The 22904-nt window shown below is 46.0% G+C and overlaps 1 protein-coding gene across 4 annotated transcripts in view; it reads left to right on the forward strand.

Annotated features, from left to right (window-relative positions):
• Window positions 1-20888, forward strand: part of UNC79 (unc-79 homolog, NALCN channel complex subunit) — a 226455-nt gene extending 205567 nt beyond the window's left edge. For 2 of the 4 annotated variants that reach the window (XM_081097313.1, XM_081097312.1), the window contains 6 exons: window positions 780-955; window positions 2114-2300; window positions 3639-3836; window positions 5610-5687; window positions 18082-18123; window positions 19708-20888. In XM_081097313.1, the coding sequence (XP_080953439.1) occupies window positions 780-955; window positions 2114-2300; window positions 3639-3836; window positions 5610-5687; window positions 18082-18123; window positions 19708-19908 (882 nt within the window). In that variant the 3' untranslated portion in view covers window positions 19909-20888. The remainder of the gene's footprint in view (window positions 1-779; window positions 956-2113; window positions 2301-3638; window positions 3837-5609; window positions 5688-18081; window positions 18124-19707) is intronic. The other 2 variants (XM_081097314.1, XM_081097315.1) reach the window with 1 other exon arrangement.
• Window positions 20889-22904: the final 2016 nt, after the last annotated feature.

Below are 22904 nucleotides of genomic sequence, written 5' to 3' on the forward strand. Positions count from 1 at the left end.
AGGTCAAGTGGCAAGTGGCTTATCTAAGGTCATGTGACTAAGACAGAATGAATGGGTCTAGAGAACCTAGGTATCAACTACAGTTCAGGCCTCTTTCCACTCAGTAAGCCACACTGAGCAAAGATATTTTTTCTGAATTAATTCAAAAAATATGTAATAAGCATCTATACTGTACCTAGCACTATTCTAAGCATTTAGGATGCAACAATAAACAAAAACAAATACATTAGCTGCCCTAATTTAATTTATAGTCTGGTAGTGGAGGCCAAGTTTAATGAAAATTTTATACAAACTAAAATTGTGACTTTCAGAATTGCATGAAGAAGGGGTAGACAGTGACATAAGAGCTTCTAATAGGATGATATGGCCTAGCCAGGGAGGAAATCAGGGAAGGCTTCCTGGAGGAAGTGACATGTAAGCTAAAATCCAAACAATGAATAGTTAATTAGGTGAAGAGAGACTGGAACAATATGTTAGGCAGCAAGAACAGCATGAGTGAAGTCCAGTAATGGGAGGGAACCACTGTAGTGGGACCACAAAGATGAAGAGGTAAGATGCAGAGCTCTGCAGTAGCTAGGTCATTCCAGGCATTTTAGGTTATGCAGAGGAATTTTTTTTCTTTATCCTAAGAGCAGTGGGAAGCCATTGACGTTTCAATGGGTTGTATGCTTGGGAGTGGTGATAGAAGGTGTGGAAGTGACTACCTGGTTGTTTTAATGAGTGACCCGGAATGTCTCAGGTACTCTGCCAAAGTCACAAAACAGCATTTGGTTTTGTAGAACCACATGAAGGCATGTTCCCAGCCTCTGCATGAAGACACCTTTGGTGGACATCTCAAAGTGGGGCTGGCTCAGATCGCAGCCATGGAAATCTCCCGGGGCAACCACAGAGATAACAAAGCTGTGATTCGCTATCTGCCTTGGCTCTATCATCCCCCTTCGGCAATGCAACAAGGGTAAGACCCTAATTATCCCAGCGCTGAGGGTACACAAGGCGGGAAGCACCCTGAGTTCCTTCCTTGGGCTTTGTGAGAGCAAGTGATGCACTGAAGATTCAGGGGATGGAATACGCTTGGTTGGAAAGACGGGAATTGAGACCCCTCTGCATGCTTACTGGCTGACCTGGCAGCATTTCTGAGCTTGAGTACCTCATGACATGGCGCCAGTAAAAGGAACTGGCCTTCCACAAGGACCTCAGTCACCCCGAGGGATGGTGGACTCTTCATTTCAGCTCATTAAATAAGCCCACAGGTATCTACTGAGCACTTAGAGAGCTTCTGTGTTCCATGAGCCTTCAGGGTGGGCAAACTTTTTGACTCGAGGGCCACAATGGGTTCTTAAACTGGACAGGAGGGCCGGAACAAAAGCATGGATGGAGTGTTTGTGTGAACTAATATAAATTCAAAGTAAACATCATTACATAAAAGGGTACAGTCTTTTTTTTCAATAGTTTTATTCATTTCAAACAGGCCGGATCCGGCCCGCGGGCCGTAGTTTGCCCACGGCTGGCTTAGATTGTAACCAGAACAAGACCTACAGCAGAGATGAAATAAGAGTGCAAGGAGGTGTGACCCCCGGATCCGACCTCTAAGGGAGGCTAAGAAGAGAGGCGCCCGTGGGTGGTTTCTTTGGGAACTCCAAGCAGGCTCCAGCCTGCCACTTTGTGGTGAACTTCCTGGCTGGAGGCAAGGTTTGGAATGGCGGTGAGGAGGGCAGGAGACAATAATTGGAGAGCGGGGAAACAGTGGCTGTGTGTTGTACCTTCTTCTCTATTCCCTCCCCTCTAGTGGGGATGTCGAGCTTTCTAATGAGAGGAAAGGGAAGCATTTAGAAAGAGACACTAGTCAGAAAGGCAGTAGGCTTGTGGAAGAATGCTATTTAATCCCGTGTCACCAAAGGCTGCTTTTTGCTCGGGAAGCTTAGATCCAGGATTAAAGTGGGAAATAAAAAAAAACCCCAGATATACCATTTTGTTGGCACTGTCACCTTGGTGTTTTATTTTATGTAACTGCCTACAAGACCACACTTTTGATCCCTTCCCTCCATATGCATTTGTTGAGCACCCAACAAAACAGACCATAAAATCACCCTGACCACTTCCTTCTTCTCAACAGACCGAAAGAATTCATCGAGTGTGTCTCCCACATCCGTCTGCTGTCCTGGCTGCTTCTGGGGTCCCTCACTCACAATGCCGTGTGTCCGAACGCCTCCTCCCCCTGCCTGCCCATTCCTCTGGATGCAGGTTCCCACATTGCAGACCATCTTATTGTCATCCTGATTGGATTCCCAGAGCAATCAAAGGTAAGTGATTCCTGCGAGATTAAGACCATATGCATCAAAATTGCTAATGGAAACCCTTATCAGCCAATTACGGTTTTTTTGAGAAGAAAATGCATCTTATCACAGGCCCTCCTGTGGATATTAGGAAAGTGACTTTGTGCTAATGCCTTATTTTAAGTTGTTTAAATTCCCAGACTATCTTTTCTTTCCCCTAAATTGTTTTCGGTTTACTTTTATGAAGATAAATTATGGAGGCAAGCAAGAGTCAGCTTCCTAGGCATTTCTGTCTGAAAATAATGAAGAGGAATAAGAGGCTAGAAATATAATAAAAATTCTGTGATCAGTTTTTAGAACCAGATATGAAGTGGGGGAAGATTTATGCTCTACCTAATCCTTCATGCACTATCTTTTCAACTCAGATCTCTAGGGATAGAGGGAGGTACAGAGTGAAACTAAGAAGGCAGTTGGGGACTCACAGAAGTACACATTAGAATCACCTACACAGAGGAACTTGGTCAATTGCAGAGACAAATGACGAGCTGCAGGGAATAAAGGAAACGCAAGGCAGGCATCAGCCCTGAGCCAGTACAAGCAAACTAGACTCATCGGTACGAATTAGCTCTGAGGAGCCAAGGCCCCCTCACAGAGCTCAGACGAATCCTGGGAGGTCATGGTGGGTTTGGGCCAGGACCAGCTGACACTGTGACAAAACAGAGCACCCATCCCAATGACCGGGAGGATGTCTGCAGGAGAAATAAGGCAGCCAGTTTCTAATATTTCAACTCAGATCTGTGTTTGATTCTTAGGTACTTTGTAATTTTGTGACCTTGAAAAAGTTACGGAACCTCTCTGAGCTCTGGTTTTTCTTCCGTAACATCGATGAGGGGATGGTTTGAGCATTAGGGAGGTGATCTATGAAAAGTGTCTAGCACAGTGCCTGGGACATTGTAGGTTCCCGCTCAATCAGTGATTACCACCAGTAGGAATACTGCTGCTGTGGTTATTACTACCAATAGTAGGACTGTAATTATTAGGTGCCAGGCAGTGTGTTCATATGCATCGCCTCACGTACTCCTAACCACAGCTCTTTGAGGAGGGTGCTGTTATCCTCATGTTGCAGATGAGGAAACAGCCTGAGACGGTAGAGCAAGTATTCTTCCTAATGTAGCTTAGGGATGGGAATGTCAGTTTGATTAAAGGGCAAGGGGGTGGGTAGGTTTATTCTATAAACTCAGGTGTCTTCTCTGACAGAGTGAAGAACAGCTTGCTCCCTGGAAGGCCAAAGCTGCAGGGGGAGGGCTCCCGGGAGCAGCCCCGCCCACACGAGAGGTAACAGCTCTTCCTCTCCTTCCTCCTCAGACCTCCGTGCTGCACATGTGTTCCCTCTTCCACGCGTTTATCTTTGCTCAGCTCTGGACCGTATATTGCGAACAGAGCGCGGTAGCTACAAATGTCCAAAATCAGAATGAATTCAGCTTCACCGCGATCCTGACGGCACTGGAGTTTTGGAGCCGGGTGACCCCCAGCATCCTCCAGCTGATGGCTCACAACAAAGTGGTGAGTTCACAAAGCAGTTTCCCTCTTGGCTGGAATCTCAAAACGTGTAAACCACTCCCAGTCCTCACTCTGCCCGCCTTAAAGATCTCAGCTGCAATATTATAGAAATGGATCGATGAATTTTTACTTTATAAACTGGGTGTTCGACTCACGTAAGAATTGTGATAAAAAAAACAAAGTTAACAAGGCAGTTGAGTACAAACAATTTTTGTTTTCTCTGCCTAGTGCCAGAGGAAATGTAGGTGAAACTTCTGCCTTTGAGAGCTGTTTCGGGGCTATACACTCAGAGACTTCGGAGGGGGATTCATATTTTTTAAAAAAACAAACAACCCTAGCAAATTAGGTCCCCACACATGCTCCTTCCATTCCACTCAGGGCTCAAAACCAGAAAAGAGCCACCTTTTTAAATTATCCACAAGGACCTAAGCTCCCCAGTCTTCAAACCCAGTTCCACTTTAATGTAGATGGCTCACCATGTGAGGGGCTGCTCCAAACCTACTGGAAAACATCTGGGATCTGGTTAGCATGAGCCACGTCATTGAACATGTGTGGATTAGTCCTCATGGATGGGGTCCGGGTTGCAGGGTGTACAGAAGGAATTTCCAAAGGAGTCCTTTGGTTCGGTTCATGGCTTTGGGAGAGGATTCTGGGCTGGGGAAGCTGCCAGTGTCTTGGGTGTGGGTTGATTCCTATCTGGGAGGTGCAAGGGCTGGAAGAACCCGACAGGCTCAGAAACCCAGCACCGCACCACCCACAAAAGGCACCCACCCCAGAAAGGGTTTTTGAATGAAAATTAGTGTAAGAAATATTTTCTTTTAGTTCTAATTGGAAAGGAGATTATATATTTCCTTTAGTGAAGCACGTTCTGTAGAGAAGCAGGTGTTATTAGACAATTCTGAATGGGGAGAGATGGTTTAGTTCAGTTCAAAGGACATTTATGTGGAATTTGAGGTGCACAGACAGCTCTGACTGCTGTGGAGATAATTACATTTATTGGATCATAGCGCCTGGGACTGAAGAACTTGGAGATGAAACCCTCTGTTCTGTTGTTTTACAGAAGATAAAATGGAGACCTCTAACTTAGACCCGAGATTCAAAGTTTCCTTCTATTGTCATTCGTTTTTTGATGCCATTACTACCTCTCCCTCAAAGCTCTTTTGATATCCACATGTCACAAGTGAATTTTGTGACAATGTTATAAATGAATTTGAATTAATTTTATTCTGAAAATTTCTTCCAAGCGAGAAAGCCAGTCTGGTAAACCCCCCTGGAGTGTTTAAAGCTCAGCCTTAGGGATTGTCCACAAGGATATCACCGCTCCTGTACCTTTGAGCTGTCGTGAGCATGACTGCCTTTCCCTTAGAGAACAAAGGCTCACAGACAGAGAGGCCGGACAGGAAACAGTCCCCCCAGATGCCGGCACGGGAGAAAGGACGGAGGGGGAAGGTGGGGCAAGGGCCGAGGCCCAGAGTTCTGTGGTTGGAAATGAAGGAAGCAGAAGCCATTGATCCTCTGGTGTGAAGCACAGAGCAGATGAGCGAGATCAGTACCCGAATTCCCGTGGCAGCCCCGAGAGGGATGAAGGCTTGGCGGCTGGGAGACCTCTGGAGTTTTTAAAGTCAGTTTCTGGTTGGGGCTTTGGAGGGGAACAGCACCATTCCTGTGGCCCCTGCGGTCCCCTCGGGACAGGGTGGGCTGGGGCTCGCTGCTGCGCTGTCTGCACGGTGTCTGTGTTACTGGAAGTGGAATTGATTTCGGCGTTTCTCGTTTCAGATGGTGGAAATGGTGTGTCTCCACGTGATAAGTCTAATGGAGGCATTGCAAGAATGCAACTCAACAATTTTTGTCAAGGTAGGAAAGTCTTACGATTTTTATAGATTCTTTCTTGCTGCTAAAAACACATGTGGATTCCTTTGAATGTATCTTCTGAAGAGGAAAGAAAAGTGATTTAATTTTAACACTCAGAGCCGGGGGTGGAGGATTCAGGCTTTTCATGATACTTTTTTCTCTTGCTCCACCACTGTGAACCGATCTAACTGGATTAAGTATGTCGGACCATGATTGCATGCAACACAAGCAATTAAAATGTTAACTGGGAATGCTGATCTGAAAATGACCCTCACCTCACCTGTTGCCAACATATCCAGGAAACCAAGGAAAATAGTCTGTGATTGACTTGTTAGCTGGTATTTTTTCTCTGAGATAAATTAATTTCATTTCCAATATTACTATTCTAAACCATTGGACGGTATATGAAGGTAATCTAAGCATCTGTCATCTATCCAATGACATTAGAAACATCCCAGTGCCATAAAAAGGTAAAAAAATAAAGGAGAACTTGGTTTCTCACTTTATCTTTTTTTTTTTTTTTTTTTTTAATTAAATCTTTATTGTTCAGATTATTACATTTGTTCCTCTTTTTTCCCCCCCATAACTCCCCTCCTCCCAGTTCCCGCCCCACCCTCCGCCCTCACTCCCCACCCACTGTCCTCATCCATAGGTGCACGATTTTTGTCCAGTCTCTTCCCGCATCTCCCACACCCCTTTCCCCCCCAAGAATAGTCAGTCCATTCCCTTTCTATGTCCCTGATTCTATTATAATCAACAGTTCATTCTGTTCATCGGATTATTTATTCACTTGATTCTTAGATTCACTTGTTGATAGATGCATATTTGTTGTTCATAATTTGTATCTTTACCTTTTTCTTCCTCTTCCTCTTCTTAAAGGATACCTTTCAGCATTTCATATAATCCTGGTTTGGTGGTGATGAACTCCTTTAGCTTTTCCTTATCTGTGAAGCTCTTTATCTGACCTTCAATTCTGAATGATAGCTTTGCTGGATAAAGTAATCTTGGTTGTAGGTTCTTGGTGTTCATCACTTTGAATATTTCTTGCCACTCCCTTCTGGCCTGCAAAGTTTCTGTTGAGAAATCAGCTGACAGTCGTATGGGTATTCCCTTATAGGTAACTGAGTTTCTTTCTCTTGCTGTTTTTAAGATTCTCTCTTTGTCTTTTGCTCTTGGCATTTTAATTATGATGTGTCTTGGTGTGGTCCTCTTTGGATTCCTTTTGTTTGGGGTTCTCCGCGCTTCTTGGACCTGTAAGTCCATTTCTTTCACCAGGTGAGGGAAGTTTTCTGTCATGATTTCTTCAAATAGGTTTTCAATATCTTGCTCTCTCTCATCTTCTGGCACCCCTATAATTCTGATGTTGGTACGCTTGAAGCTGTCCCAGAGGCTCCTTACACTATCCTCGCATTTTTGGATTCTTTTTTCATTTTGCTTTTCCGGTTGGGTGTTTTTTGCTTCCTCGCATTTCAAATCATTGACTTGATTCTTGCGCTCCTCTGTTCTGCTGCCGGGAGTCTGTATAATATTCTTTATTTCAGTCAGTGTATGCTTAATTTCTAGTTGGTTCCCCAATATAACATCGAGGGTCTCATTAGTTTTCTTGTAGATCTCATTAAGTTTATCGGCGGCTTCTAAACAGTTCTTGAGAGACCTTAAAAGTGTGGTTCTGAACTCTAGATCTTCCATTGACAATTTTGTCCTGTTTCTTTGTCTCTGCATTTTGTTATGCTTCCTTGGTGCACCCCCTAGTGGCCTTTGTGTGCAGTCTTGTAGCTAATTCCAGGGAGGGTTTGCCCTCCAGGCCAAGTGGCTATGAGAATCAGCTGTGTCAGCAGTGAGAGAACTTCTGTCCTCTAGGGAGGTGCTAATCTGGCGTTTGCCTGAGGCTATCCGGCAAATGCCTCTGTGCAGGGCTTGGGCGGGGCGGGTCGCACAGGATCAACAGGGTGGGCCGGAGAGAGCAGTTATGGCCGCTCTCAGTCCTGTCCCCAGGGGCTCTGCCTCTCTGAGTCCCAGCAATGGCTGCAAAGCTCGGAGGGAAAGCTGCACTCGCTCTGACCAAAGCCAGGCAGTCCCGCTTCTCCCGTTTGAGTCTGGGTCCCTAAAGACTCGCCCGGATCTGGAGCTCAGAGTCTGCGACTCCCTCCGGATTGAAAACGCCAACCGCACCCTCCGCCGCCAGCCCGCTCCGCGCGCGCACTCCGCACCTCAGAATTTGACTTCAGCACTGCGCCTCCTCTGAGTGTCCGTGTGCGTTTCTCTTTCCTCCTAGTTGTAGGACTTCCACTCAGCCAGCGTTCCAGTGGTTCTGGGTGATGTCCCTCTGTCTTTTAGTTTCACTTTTGAAGTAGTTGTTCAAAGCAGCAAACTCCGGCGTTAACCTATGCCGCCATCTTGGTTCTCTCATCCACTTTATCTTTTTATTTCCCCTTTTTCCCTTCCCTTCTATCATTCCACCTCTTTGTCTCACTGAGTCTGTGTCTTTCCTCTTCTTGTAGGACTTCTTTTTTTACTCCCAACCTCAATATTCCATGATCTCAGCCATTATCAGCCCCCAGGCCCCCGCGTGCCACCCCCACCCCCACCCCTGCTCCAACCCTGAGTGCATCAGTTTGGAACCTTATAACTTGCTATTTTGCTCCTTGGTTGACTCCCTTCTTTAATAAAGGACACTTGTTAGGTTAACTCATATGATGCTACAGAAAAGCAGCCCGTTTTCGGGGGAAAATTTGACTGTTATCAGAACACTGCAACGTAGCTGGTTTGAATGATAGTCAGTAGCAAAAGTCAACTCTATAGAGAAACTCTATGACGGACACTTGGATGGATGATCATACCTGATTTTATTTGTCACAGCTTTATTGAAGTATAATTTATATACAGTAAACTATACATATTTAAGGTTTGATAAGTCTTAACATATATTACACCTGCGAAACCATTACCACCAAGAAAATGAACATCTTCATCACTCCCTAAAGTTTTCTCATATCCATTAATAATTCTACTCTTCCATCATTCCCTGTACGCCACCTTCCCATCTCCAGGTAACTTCCGATCTGCTTTCTGTCAGTCTAGGTTAGTTTGCATTTTCTAGAATCTATATATAGAAAAGGCTAATAGGCTAAGTGTCCCTCCAACCATCCGACCAGTCGCAATGATGCACACTGACCACCAGGGGGGCAGACGCTCAAGGCAGGAGCTGCCATTATGCGCACTGGCCATTTACAAAGAAATGGCACTGCGGACCTGGTGCTGACAAAGCAACACTTGGCTTCCCCCAAGTGGGACACAGGCCCCACCACCACCCCGACAGCCCACCAAATCGCAGCCGAGACCCCATGGCACAAAATGTGGCCCACAGCCCAGCCCAGCCAGGAAACGGTCACTGTGGGCACCGGGTAATGACGTCACGTAGCAACACCTGGTTTCCTCTCCCTAGTGACAAGCCTCCTTGCAGTTTCTTCAGCCCAGGAACATGACTTGCTTTGTAGCCAGGTGCAAACATTTTACACTTTAACCAAATGTCTGTGAAGCGTTTTCCCATGCCTCATCTCATTTGATCCTCACAGAAGTCCTGGAGTAGGTGGATAGGAGACTCATTAGAATCCTATTTTCTTTTCATTAGTCAAAAAATGGAGATTTAGAAAGTTTAGAAACTTGACCCAATTGAAAAGAAGTAAGAAATGGTGGACCTTGAAAATGACTTCAGGTTTTCTCACTGTGCAGAATATAGTCAACACGGCTGCAGTTAAATATTTTATTCTTTCTTCTCCCTGCGTGATCTACAATAATAATGTGCTTTGTGTTGATATTTACTGCTATGTTGCTGACAATTACCTGAAAGAGAAGTTGGGGTGCTTCACTAGGCTGGAAAAAGTTTAGCTAAATCAGATAGCAGGCCTATTTAAGCAAGTTTATCAATATACTAGAGGTCCGGGCACAATATTCATGCACGGGTAGGGTCCCTAGGCCTGGCCGGTGATCAGGGCTGATCGGGGCCTTCTGGCTGCTGGCCAGGACCTTCCTTCCCCCAGCTGCCAGCTGCTGGCTGGGGCCTTCCTTCTTTCTGTGCTGACCCCTGGTGGTCAGTGCACATCATAGTGAGCGGTAGAACTCCCGATCGGTCAAACTCCCGATGGGACAATTTGCATATTATCCTTTTATTATATACCCTTTTATTTATTATCCTATATAATAAAAGGGTAATATGCAAATTGACCCTAATAGCAGAACAACTAGGAGTGACTGGTCACTATGATACACACTGACCACCAGGGGGCAGACGCTCAATGCAGGAGCTGCCCCCTGGTGTTCAGTGCGCTCCCACAGAGGGAGCTCTGCTCAGCCACTAGCCAGGCTGACGGCTGCCAGCACAGCAGTGGTGGCGGGAGCCTCTCCTGCCTCCTCAGCAGCACTAAGGATATCCGACTGCAGCTTAGACCTGCTCCCCACTCGCAAGTGGACATCCCCCGAGGGCTCGTGGGCTGCCAGAGGGATGTCTGACTGCCAACTTAGGCCCGATCCCCCGGGGAGCGGGCCTAAGCCAGCAGGTGGACATCCCCCGAGGGGTCCCAGACTGCCAGAGGGCACAGGCCCCCCCCGAGTGCCTCTAGTATAGGATATAAAGCTCTTGCTTGTGCCAATCACACGTGTGTGTTTCCATCTGTCATTATTGATCATGAATTTGGTTGACACTTCTGTTATAGAGAAAGGGTGAATAGCAATATTAACATATTTCTTCTAATGAATTTCTTTTCAATATACACGAATTTGTGCACTGGGCCTCTAGTTTTATATAAGTGGGTTCATACAGTATATTCATTTTATTCTGCTTTCTTTCACTCAGAATAATTATTTTGAGCCTAATCTAGGTTGTTGCATGTATAAGTGGGTCCTTTCTTTTTGTTTCTGAGTAGTGGTGCATTATATGGAATACCACCATTTGTTTACTCATTCATTGGTTATGGGCATCTGGACTGTTTCTAATTTGGGACTATTAACAAAGAAAGCTGCAATGACTATTCAGGTATAAGTCTTTGTATAGACACATGCTTTCATGTATGTTAGACAAATAACTGGGCGGAATACCTAGGCCATATGATAGGTTTATTAACAAACTGTTCTCTAAAGTAGTTGTGCCTTGTTACATTCACATTAGCAGTGTGTGAACACCCCAGTTCCTCCACATCTTGGGGAAGTATTCCTTCCTTTTCTGTTTTTCAAAAGGTTTGTGTATATATGATATTATTTTTTCCTTAAATAGAATTCACCAATAGAACTTCCTGGGCTTGGAATTTTCTTATAGGAAAGTCTTAAAGTACATATACAATTTCATGGCTATTTAAGTTAACTGTTTATTCTTGAGTGATTTTTGGTAGTATTTATCTTTCAAAGACTTTGTCCATTTCTTTAAAGTAGTCAATTTTATCTGTGTGAAGTTGTTCATAATATTTCCTATTATACTTTTAATATCTGTAGCATTAGTAATTATGCCACTTTTTAAATTCCTGCTATTGGTGATTGGTGACTTCTCTATTTTTGTTGTTGTTGTTCAATCTGAAAAGAGGTTTATCAATTTTAGTGAACTTTTTATTTAAAAAAACTCACATCACAGTAATCAGCTTTTATTTTATTTTTATTGACTGTCTCTCTTTTTTTCTGTTTTAATGATTTATTATGTTCTTTCTTCTGATTGCTTTACACTTATTTTTTTTCTTTTTCTCCTAGTTTCTTATGGTGGAAGTGGAGCTCACTGATTTGAGACCCTTTTTCTAATATAAGTGATTAGTGCTATAAATTTTCCTCTAAGCACTGGTTTAGCTGCATCCCCAAATTTAGTATATTGTGTTCTTCTTTTCATTCAGTTCAAAATACTTTCTAACTTTCCCTAAACACATTGGTTATTTAGAAGTATATTATTTAGTTTCCAAGTAATTGGGGATTTTCCAGAGATTTTTTTGTTATGGACTTTTAATTTAATTTCTTTGTGGTTAGACAGCATACTTTTTATAATTCAAAGTATTTTAAATTTCTTGAGACTTTTTCATCACCCAGAATATTGTCTCTCTTGGTACATGCTCTGTGAGTACTAGAAAAAAAATGTCTTCTGCTGTTGTTGGGTGTCGTTTTCTATTTTAGTTGGTTCAGCCTTATTGATGGTGCTGTTCAAGCCTTCCATCTCTTTCCTTCGGTTTAGTTACTCTGTCAACCACTGAGAAAGGGATGTTGAAATGTTACAGTAATTATGGAGTTCCCTATCTTTTCAGGTCTACCAGTTTTTGGTTCATGTATTATGATACTATTTTAGGTGCCTAAATGTTTCTGATTATGATGTCTTCATGAATTGGAATTATGAAATGGCTCTCTTCATCCTCAATAATATTCTTGATCTGAAAGCTACCTTGATATTTATAAGATGGTATATCTTTTTCCATCCTTTTACCTTTAACATCTTTGTATCTTTATGTTTAAAGTGTACTTTTTATAGGCAGTGTATAGTTGGGTGTTGGGGTTTTAAAAAAATCTAATCTGACAATCTCTTTCTTTTAATTGGGGTTTTTAAATAATTGTATGTGTTTTGTGATCTTGGTGGGCTTAAATCTATCATCTTGCTATTTATTTTCTGTATGTCCCATTTGTTCTTTGTCCCTTAATCTGTCTTTTTCTGATTTCTTCTGGATTGAATTTTTAATGATTAAAATTCGGATATAAGTCCCTCTTTTGTCCCCTAGTTTCTTAAGATGGAAGTTGAAATCATTAATTGGAGAGCCTCTTTTTTTCAACCATCAGTGTTTAGTGCTCTAAATTTCCTAAGTACTGCTTGAGCTGTATTCCTCCAGATTTTGATATCTTCTTATTTCCATTCAGTCCAAAATGCTTTCTAATTTCCCTTAGGGTTTCATTTTTGATCCATGGGTTATTTAGAAGTGTGTTTTTTAGTTACCGTGTTAGCTAGCTGGTTTAGTGGAGTTTATTATATACATTTTTAACTTATCACAATCTACATTCAAGTACTATACCACTTTATGTATACTATAAGAATGTACAATGTCATACTTTCATTTCCTATCTCCTGGCTTTGTCATAAATTTTACTTCTACATGTGTTATACACCAAACCATACATTATTATTAAACTTAAACAGTCATCTCTTAAAGAGATTAACATTTTTAAAAATATTTATTTATAGCCCTGGCTCAGTTCGTTGGAGTGTCGTCCTGTATACCAAAACATTGCTGATTCGATTCCCAGTCAGGGCACCGATCTAGATTGTGGATTCAATTCCCCGTCTGGGCACCTACAGGAGGCCACTGGTCAGTGTTTCTCTTCTCTCTCTCTCTCTCTCTCTCTCCTCTTTCAAAAAATAATTAAAAACATATTTGCTATTATTGTCATGTTTCTATTTGCAGTTTCCAGTATTCTTCATTCCTTATAAGAGCTAAACTTTCATCTTCCTCCTGCCCAGATGACTTCCTTTCCTAGTTCTTGTGCAGATCTCCTGGTGATGGATTCCTGAGCTTTTGTGTGTCTGAGAGTCATTACTTTGCCTTCATTTTAAAGACATTTTTGCTAGGCTTTGAATTCTTGGTTTGAATTCCTCATACTTTAAAGATGTCGCTTCTCCACTATCTTCTTTCTTACATTGTTTCTGACAAGAAATCTGTATCATTCTTAACTTTTCTCCTTCTGTCTAGAATATGTCTTTTTTTCTTTGGCTGCCTTTAAGATTTTTCTCTTTACCACTCACTGTTGTTAAACCATTTGATGATGAAACACTTTAGTGTCATTTTTCTCATGTTTCTTGTGCTTGGGTTTGTTGTGCTTCTTAGATCTGTGAACGAATAGTTTTCATTATATTTAGTGAAGTATCAGCATGTTTAACTCTTCTGTGCCTCTACTCGACATACTCAATATTTCCTCTACCTTCTTATAATAACTGTTTTAATGTCCTTGTCTACTAATCGTTATGTGTCATTTTGGGGTCTTTTCTAATTGTTTGACTTTTCTTCTCATTATGGGTCACATTTTCCTGCTTCTTTGCACGCCTGGTAATTTTTTAATGAATTCTTGATGTTTTGAATTTGACTTTCTTGGGTGCTGGATATTTTTGCCTTCTTAACATTATTCTTGACCTATATTCTATGACATAGTTGAATTACTTAGAAACAGTTTTATCCTTTTGAGACTTGCTTTGAAGCTTGGATAGGTGGGATCAGAGCAGCATTTTTGTCTAAGGTTAACATTTTTTACTACTCAGGCAACACCCTGAGTACTCTACTTGATGTCCTATGATTTACAAGACTTTTCTACTCTAATTAGCGGAAACACAAGTTTGCTGGTCCTATGTGATCAGCAGGGATTTTTGTGTCTAATATTTTGGGGTGTTTTTGTATAGCCCTGAGTACTTTCTGTCTCTGATTAGTCTTGAGTAGTTTTGGCACATGGTCAGTATTCAGCTGAAGACTGAAGATCTTACAGACCCTCAGAGTCCTTTGCCTCTCTCTGCGCAGCGCTCTCCTCTCCACGGTGGCTCGAGTCTGTAAGGCCTTCCTGGACTTCTGGCTCCATCTCTTCCATGTAGGGAGACGGCCAGGCTCTCCTCCCTGCGGCCAGGCTCTCCTCCCTGCGCAGCTGCCTGACGACTCTCTAGGCCGGGGCGGGGCTGACCTGGCTCACCTTGTTGGTTTCCCCTCCCTCAGTCCTCACTGCCCAGCATGGCTGATATTCAGTGTTGGAGAACCATGTTTCATACACTCCACCTGGAATTTCACTTGTTTCAGGCAGGAGCGTGAATCTGGTCTTGGTTATTCCATCTTTATTGAAAGAGGGTCTCACAACTAATTTTAATGCCTGGGAAAAGCATGGAGTGAAATGAATACACTCAACCAAGCAGGCGTCTTCAATTTATCCCGTAGGATAAACTGAGATAAGAGAAAAGAAATCACTTTCATTATGATGAAAAACAGCCTTTTTTTCAACTGTCCTTTAGTTTTCCAGATATTGCTTCTGGGGAAGAAAAAAAAAACACCCAACAACTTTATTATAACATTACAGAGCCTAAAATAAATTACGTCTAATTCTTACTGACAGCTTTGTAGGAGCCACTAGCAAAAGGGAACTGAAATGAATGCTATTCAATAGTCAAATTAGCATTCCTGAAATAGGATGACTGCTGGGTTATATAACACTCTCACTAATAATGAGATTTAACCTGAAGTCTTTAGTCATGTGACTCATAAATCACAAACCCAAAGGTCCCTTGTAGATATACTATATATATGTGTGTGTGTGTGTGTGTGTGTGTGTGTGTATGTGTGTATTAATTTTTATTGATTTCAGAGAGGAAGGGAGAGGAAGAAATAGAAACATCAATGACGAGAGAGAATCATTGATTGGCTGCCTCTTGCACGCCCCACACTGGAGACTGAGCCCGCAACCCTGGCATGTGTCCTTGACAGGAATTGAACTCGGGACCCTTCAGTCCGCAGGCCAATGCTCTAACCACTCAGAAAAACCAGCTAGGTTGTAGGTATACTTTAGAATCTTATGGCCACAATGTTACCTCAATGGGGAAAAAATAAAAACCCCCTTCTAAAACCATCCTCACTATTCCCCTGGATTGCCTCGTACAGAGACAGCACTGGGAGAAGTGTCCCCCAGGGTCTGAGTACTCAGCACTCCCTGTCTCCTACCCTCCCTGCTCCCTCAGGATTCTTAACAAGAGGCTAGTTCAAGTATTTCCCGAATAGCAAGAGGCACATGGGCCGCTGCCATATCAGATAGGCCAAGAGTCAATAAACGTCTGTGGACATGAGGACCGCAGGGTTTGGCGCTTGCTGTACAGACGCCAGGAGGAAGCGGTTTTACTTGTTTATTTTTTTCCAGTTAAGACTGTCAGAGCACACAGCCGTTTCTGGCACCAACGTGCGTAACCCTAGTTTGTTATGAGTGTTGGTGGCAGGGGGAGTTCGGGAGAGGGTGTCACTTCCTGATATATGTTGCATTTTAGTCCAATTACATCTTTCGGGACACACCAACTCCATTTCTAAACACAATATTTATGTTAGAAACTGACTATTCACTGCTGCAACATCACTGGAAGTCAAATTAGCAAGTGTACACATCAGTAGCTTGTTGAAAGCCAAACAGCAGCCAGAGTTCGCCCTGAGAACAGAAGCTCAGAGAGAAATGGAATTTATCACTTCACCCCGTTTACTATTATGTTTTGAATGTTTTGATGAATTAAATGAGACCGGCAGTCTGTGGCCACGCAAGTGAAGAGAAAGGTCATTCATACCCTGTCCCCCATCCCCAAGTCCCTCTCCCTGGTTCTCGCCGTGTTCAACGCATCGCCGTCCAGTTTTCCAGGGCTAGAGACCACAGCTTCTTCTTTGCCTTTGTCCTGCTCCAAAGAGCAAACTCGTCCTCAGACCCTCACAGGAGATCTCCTCAGGCAGCATCCGTCTCCATCCCAGAAGCCATCCCGGGTCTGACCTGGACCGCGGAGGCCACCTCCACCCTGGGCCCCTGCCTCCCGTCTCCATGCCCGCCCGCACCCTGTCTGCAGACGGCGGCCACAGCGTCTTTCTGGAGCATTGTCTGCTCCTGGAGAATGGGGCCCCCTCTTCGGAGGTTGTATTGAATTTGGAATCAGATCCAATCTCCTCATGTGGCTTCCCAGATCCTCCGTGGGCGACGAGGCGAGGCCTGGCCTCTGCTTTTCTAAGCTGGTTTCTCGTGGCCCGCTCTTGAGAACCACACCTTCAGCATCACGTGGACCCTCCTGCCTCCACCCCTCCCTGCACACTCCAACCCGGGCTTTGCCTCCTGGGGTGCGCTTGTATGACTTTGCCAGGGCTGCTGCAACAGGGTATGACAAATGGGTGGCATAAATGACGGAAATGTGTGCCTCGCCGTTCTGGAGGCTGGAAGGAGGCGATCAGGCATCAGCAGGGCGGTTCCTTCTGAGGCCAGGGAGGTTCGTTGCGGGCCTCTCCCTGCGCTCCTGGTGGGTTGCTGGGGTCTTTGGTGTTTTGTGGCTTGTAGAGCTCCGCCTGCATCTCACACAGCGTTCTCCCGCATCTGTGTCCACATTTCCCCTCTGCATAAGGACACCAGTCAGAGTGGATTAGGAGCCCACCCTACCCTAGAATGACCTCATCGTAACTAATTCCATCTGCAGTGACCCCGTTTCCAGATAAGCCAGATCGGAGGCTGAGCGGGCGAGGATTACAGCATCTTTTTGAGGGGACACACTTCGATCTGTGGGAAGTAACATTGGGGGAAATGAGAAGACGCATATAAGCATATTAACACAAATAAAGAAACCAGCATTCCCAAACTTAGGGATCATAGCCCCCCTCCCGGTTTAAATCCCACCAAACTTGAGTTCTGCAGAGCACACTCCCAGAAAAGCTGCATCCTGTCCCCGACATCTGGACTGGCCAGGCCACGAACGTTCCTTTCTGTCCCGAGGGGCTGAAACGTGGCCGAGAGAGCAGAGCCGACAGCAGAGCCCCTGCGGAAGGCACTCAGCCCAGCACCTGGGCCTCCTGGGAAGGGCGAGTCAGAGGCAGCAGAGGGGCCGGGCACCCAGCCGCCTGCGCTCTCCGCCCGCCGGCCTGGGCACCCACCCTCGCGAGCCCTGGCCCGACTCACTCCCTGGGTCTCACCTTCCACATCACACCAGGCCACTTCAGGCCTTGCCTCTTTCTATCACCGAAACATTCCGACCGCTCCCAGTGATGTTTTCGTAATGACTGCGGACAGATAGAGTCGCCATGCTGCTCAGACTCAATTCTAAAGATCCATGGAGGAAACTCTATTTCAGGAAAGTGAGGATTTAATTGAATAAATACACATTTAATTTCCCATGCTTGATGGTTTTCAAGGGACAATCAGTCATTTGCTCTGAAGTGTGTGTTTCAGGCGCTCAGGGGGCGCTTATCAACCTCCAAATGCCGCCAGCTCAGCAGGGTTTGGCCACAGAGAGACGCTTGCTTTTTAAAAAACAAATAACGGATGGCTGAAATTTTTTAAAGTATGTTTCTTATTGATTTCAGAGAGAGGAAGGGAGAGGGAGAGAGGTAGAAACATTGATGAGAGAGAAGCATCATCGATCAGCTGCCTCCTGCACGCCCCCCACTGGGGATCAAGTCCACCACCCGGGCATGTACCCTGGCCTCCTTGTTCATGGGTCAGTGCTCAACTACTGAGCCACGCCGGCCGGGCAGAAGGACGCTTTGTTGGTAAGGGGTTCTCCGCAGCAGGAACCCACATCCTTTTGTGATGTCAAAGGAATTCAGTGTGCCCTGCTGGCCCTCGAGTTGTCGAAGCTGATGTGGGAGAAGGGGGAACAGTCATAACGAGGCTTCTGTGTTTCTCCACACAGCTGATACCTATGTGGTTGCCAATGATTCAGTCAAATATCAAGGTAAGTCACCCCTGCAGACAAGGCTCCATTCCCTCCAGAGAACGTCCTAATATTCCGAGGGCTCGTTCGCGCTCCACTCACCGTGAAGAAAGATGAATTCTACCTGCTCCTGGTCCCTGGGGGCCCTTAGCGCAGGAGCCCCTGTGGGCCAGATGAAAGGCCTGCAGCCCAGGTGGCAGCAGGAGCCTCTGTTGATGAGGGTGGGGGGCAGGGGAATCCCAGAGTCCGGGTGAGGCTCAGTGACTGACCGGAATGCAGGCTGAAAGGCTGCTCTGCCTTCAGAGGGTCCCCATGGGGTCTGATCCCAGGCGTGCCCAGTGCCATTTCCTGGTCGCTAAAATTGCCATTCTGTGATGGGAAGAATTCTATTAAGAAAGAATAGTGTCGAATGAAGGACAGAACTGAGCTAGAAGGAACCTGTCCCACCCCCTCATTTTACACAAGAGGAAACCCAGCACCAGAAGGAGGAGTGGCTTGGACAGGGCCGGACAGCCAGGAAGGGGCAGCCCTGATGGAGCGTATTTCCCGCTGCCAGTCCCTGCCGTGAGTGATGCCTTGTTATCGTAGGGCCAGAGATCGTCCATGACTAGTGAACAAAGTTATTAGGGCTTGGCACTAAGATGCCAACGCTGGCCACCCGCTCCACCCAAAACTGGGCCCTGCTACGGCATTGGGAACAGGGGTGGGGAGGGATGCTGGAGGAAGGAGGGGGTGACGCCAAGGTACCCAGGCACCAAGAGAGAAATGCAACCTTCAGCGGCTGCAGGCTGAGTCCCGACTCATGGGGTGGTCCTATCCGTGGCCGCTGGTGGATGAAACTCACCCCAGTCCTCGTTCTTATGGGAAAAGTGCCTGTACTTCCAGGTTGCCCCTTCCCCACACTGGGTGATAATTCTTGGCAATTTGATGTGGATGGACTGCTAAGAGGAGGCCCACGGAACTCGGAACTCGATGAAAAGTTAGGAAGCATAAGAAAAGCTTACAGCCTCGCTTCTTCATGTGAATTAACATGACAGCAGGGAGGTTATACCCACAACTAGAGCGTAGTGAGCACTTACCACGTGCCGAGTTCTGTGCTGAACCCTCTGTGAGCTCACATATCCTTACAAAACCCCCACAAAGTGAGTGTTACTGCCCCACTTGCCCAGGAGAAAATCCAAGCATGGCCTGAAAAGGTTTGTTTCCAGAGTTGTCCAGAGAGGAGCCAGGATTTGAACCCAGGGAGCCTGGCCTCTGAGCCCAGGCACTTCATGGCCACAGCAGGTCATATGGTGCACAGCTCCTGGAGGACACAAGAGGTGTCGGCCGTGCACTGATGTCGCTTTCATTCCCGTGGCAATGAATGAGTCAAGCTAGGAATGGCATGATTTGGATGGATTGGGGCCAGGTTGACTGTAGAAACATGGTACCGGCTCACATCCACCGCCCTGAGCGCTGCCAAATTCGAGAGCTGGCCTTCTTCAGGCCAGACAGCCCTCGGGCCACGTGGGTTCTGCCTGCCCAAGTCCAGGCTGGCACCCCCTGGGTCCACTGTGAACGCCAGGAGGAAAGAACTAAATGAAATGTCCCGCCCTTTCTCCACAGCACTTGTCCGGGGGACTCCAGCTTCGCCTCCAGGCCATTCAGAACAACGTCAACCACCACAGCCTAAGGACGCTGCCCGGCTCGGCCCAGAGCAGCACCGGCCTGGCGGCCCTCCGCAAGTGGCTGCAGTGCACCCGGTTCAAAATGGCCCAGGTGGAGATCCAGTCCTCGGAGGCAGCCTCGCAGTTCTACCCTCTCTGAGCGACCCCTCGCCTCGTTCTCCGCGACAACATTCTGGCTTAGCAATAATGGGTTTCAAAACAGAACCATTTGATCAGGCAGGCTGGGGAGCATACCGGTACTGTACATTCTCTTTCTAGTTTAGTGACAGACGTGCAGGGGCCGGAGAGGGCCACCAATGAAGCTTTCTTGCTACACATATTTCTGATGACTCCTTGGGCTATCTGATTAAGTGTTTCCTTACATTATTTTTTAAAAACCAAATCATTTTTCTTTAACTAACTTCTATTTTTTTTAAGAAAAAAAAAATAGACTGGTGGGTACTCACAGAAAAGTTGTATAAGTCCCCCTGTTGCTATTTTTGATGATAGAGAATAAATAGGGTTTTTGAAACCTTTGTAGTGTTTTTTCTTAAAATCCACTCTTGGCGATGCAATAAATAAAATACCCCGTCACCATAAGCCAGTGACACTGGACCCAAGCTTTTTGTCATTATCCTGGGAAAAGTGGCAGCTCGCAAGGACCATTACAAAGTGCACTTAGAAATTAGGTGGTCAAACTGTGCCGACCGTTCCCTTCGTTTTATAATAATATCATTTCCCAAAACTGTCCAGTATGTCTTATTATTTTTAAAACTAGTTTTTCAATGCATTCGTTCGAGGCTGTACTTTCTTGTAAGCTTTATGATAACCACTTTCGTTTTGTGAATAATAAATTTTATTCTTTTGTTAATACTTGTATACAATTCAATTTAAAACTGTAGATCGCATACTGGACCAGCCATCCCCACTCGGGCACAGGGCGCCGGCCCGGAGCGGCGCGTCCCAGTGCGGGGTTTTAATGGTGTGGGAACCCCAAGGTTTCTCCGCACCCGCGCTTACATCTGACTGTGCATTCACAAACGACGTTCCCTTCTCTCTCCCTGTAATGCACTGACTGAAAGAAGACTTGATATACCTTCAAGCTGTACCATGACATGCTATTAAATGCATTTTTTATTATCTTTGTGAGCCTGGGGTTTTTTAAAACCAGTGTATATAGAGCTAGCGTTTAGTTCCTGATAACCGTTTATTCTGAGCTTTTAATCCTTCGAGCTCCCCTTAAAGCCGAAGTACCATTATTGAGAGGACAGGGCTTTCTTTCAGCTCATCGGGTGAGAGGCACACACATTTATTTAAGTCCGTTCTCTCCGAAGGACTTTAAGGGCATGAGATGATCTCTCTCTCTCTCTCTCTCTCTCTCTCTCTCTCTCTCTCTCTCGTTGGTTAGTAAGAGGCTTTTCTTTTTTTCTGGGAGGTCTGATACCTTCATGCTTCTCAGGGGGAAAAAGTTCTTGAATGTTTAAATGTTTCGCATGAGTTCTAGAAAGATGCGGCCGATCTTCATTCTTGTGAAAACGTGCAGGGAGCCAATAGGCCCGTGTGTTATACTATAGAAACGATCGTTCTTATTTGCTAACAAATGCTCCTGCGAGGCCTTCCCACAGGCGGACTCCTCTGTCCAGTGGCGCTTGGTCACGCTCCGTGAGCGTTTTCCTTTGTATGGTAGGAAGTGGCGCATATGTTACCTCACTTGTAAACCGTGACAGCTCTCAGGGTGCGTCCTGTCTGTACCCTCAGGGGTTGGCCTGTAGCACGTGTTTAATGAATGTCTATTGAATTGAATGGACTTGATTAAGGCAAAGGGGCTTCCTTGAGCTCCCCAGCGGGCTCAGCAAGGGCTGCGAAGTGACATTCTCTTTTCGTGCAGGGATTCCGAGAGGGGGTGATAGGAACAGGTGGACGTGGAGGCCCTGGCTGCTCTTCCCCATCCGGGCTCGCCTGGAGGCCTGGCTCTCGCTGGTCCTGAGCCCGCCCTGCACAGGCAGCCAGGATCTTCGTGGCCCTGTCCTACCGGTAGGCAAGGCTCAGAGTCACCCACAGCTTCTCTGACCCCAACTTCTCGCCTGTTCTTTGAATGGACTTCTGCCTCAGTTTCCCTTTGTATTTGCATCCCCCACCCCCGTAAGGGCTGGAGATGAGCCCATAACTCAGCCCTCTTGACTGGGCCCCCATCTAGTGCTTCCTGCTGTCCAGACCTGTTCCTTTACCCCCATCACAACCAGGGGTCTTGGTTCCACCAGGCAGGTGTCCCTCCCTGCTTCTGAAAACCGTGACCCATTTTCCCGCCCCTCTGAGCAAATACTGTTCCTGCTGGGGCTCCGCCACCTCTCTGCTGATGGAGACCAGCAGGTTCCCTGGCCCGGGTCCCCTCCACCCCCACCTCCCCATTTCCCCGTGTCCTCTCTTCTCTGTTACCTCATATGTCAGTCTCTCCCGCAAGTGGGGCTCAGGCACTTAGAAGAAAAGAGTTGGGGCACAGATGGATTTAGCAGGATTGGCCCTAAGAAGTAGGAGGAGCCAATCCCCCAGGTCAGGGGCCAGCACCCTCGCCCACGGCCACCACAGCCATGGTCTGAGTCTGTAAAGTTATGTCGGACACAACCCAGCCCGCCATGTTCACATCGGCTATGGCTGCCTTCGTGCTGTGGCCGCGGAGTTGAAGAGGTGTGACAGAGACCCCATGTGGCCTGAAAACCTAAACTACTTACCGTTTGGCCCTTTATAGGAAACGTCTGCTGACCCCTGGCCTAGGGAATGGCTTCCTAGCAGAAGGCCCGCGAGGAGCCCTGGGCCGAACCTTTGTGTGGATATATTTTCCCTACCCCCTCGGGGCTTTATGAAGTTTCATTAGTGTTCCACATCTGTAATGTGGGAACAAGGATCCATGCTACCTCATACAGGGGTTGAGATAATGAAACGAAAGAGTGCAGGCAAGGGCTTTGAGCAGTGGCCGGCACAGGCTACACACTCAAGAAAAGCGCTCGGTTGCTATTTTTGTGTCATGTTGAAGCCTAGAGGGCAAAGCTGCTTGCCCAAGGTCACACGCTGGTGAGAGGCAGAGCAGGAACGTGACCCCAGGGCTGTGCTCTTACCCACTGGCATACCGACTCCTGCTAACCCCCCTCCACCCTATCC

Source organism: Myotis nattereri, assembly GCF_964212035.1.
Source record: "Myotis nattereri genome assembly, chromosome: 1".
NCBI lineage: Eukaryota > Metazoa > Chordata > Mammalia > Chiroptera > Vespertilionidae > Myotis > Myotis nattereri.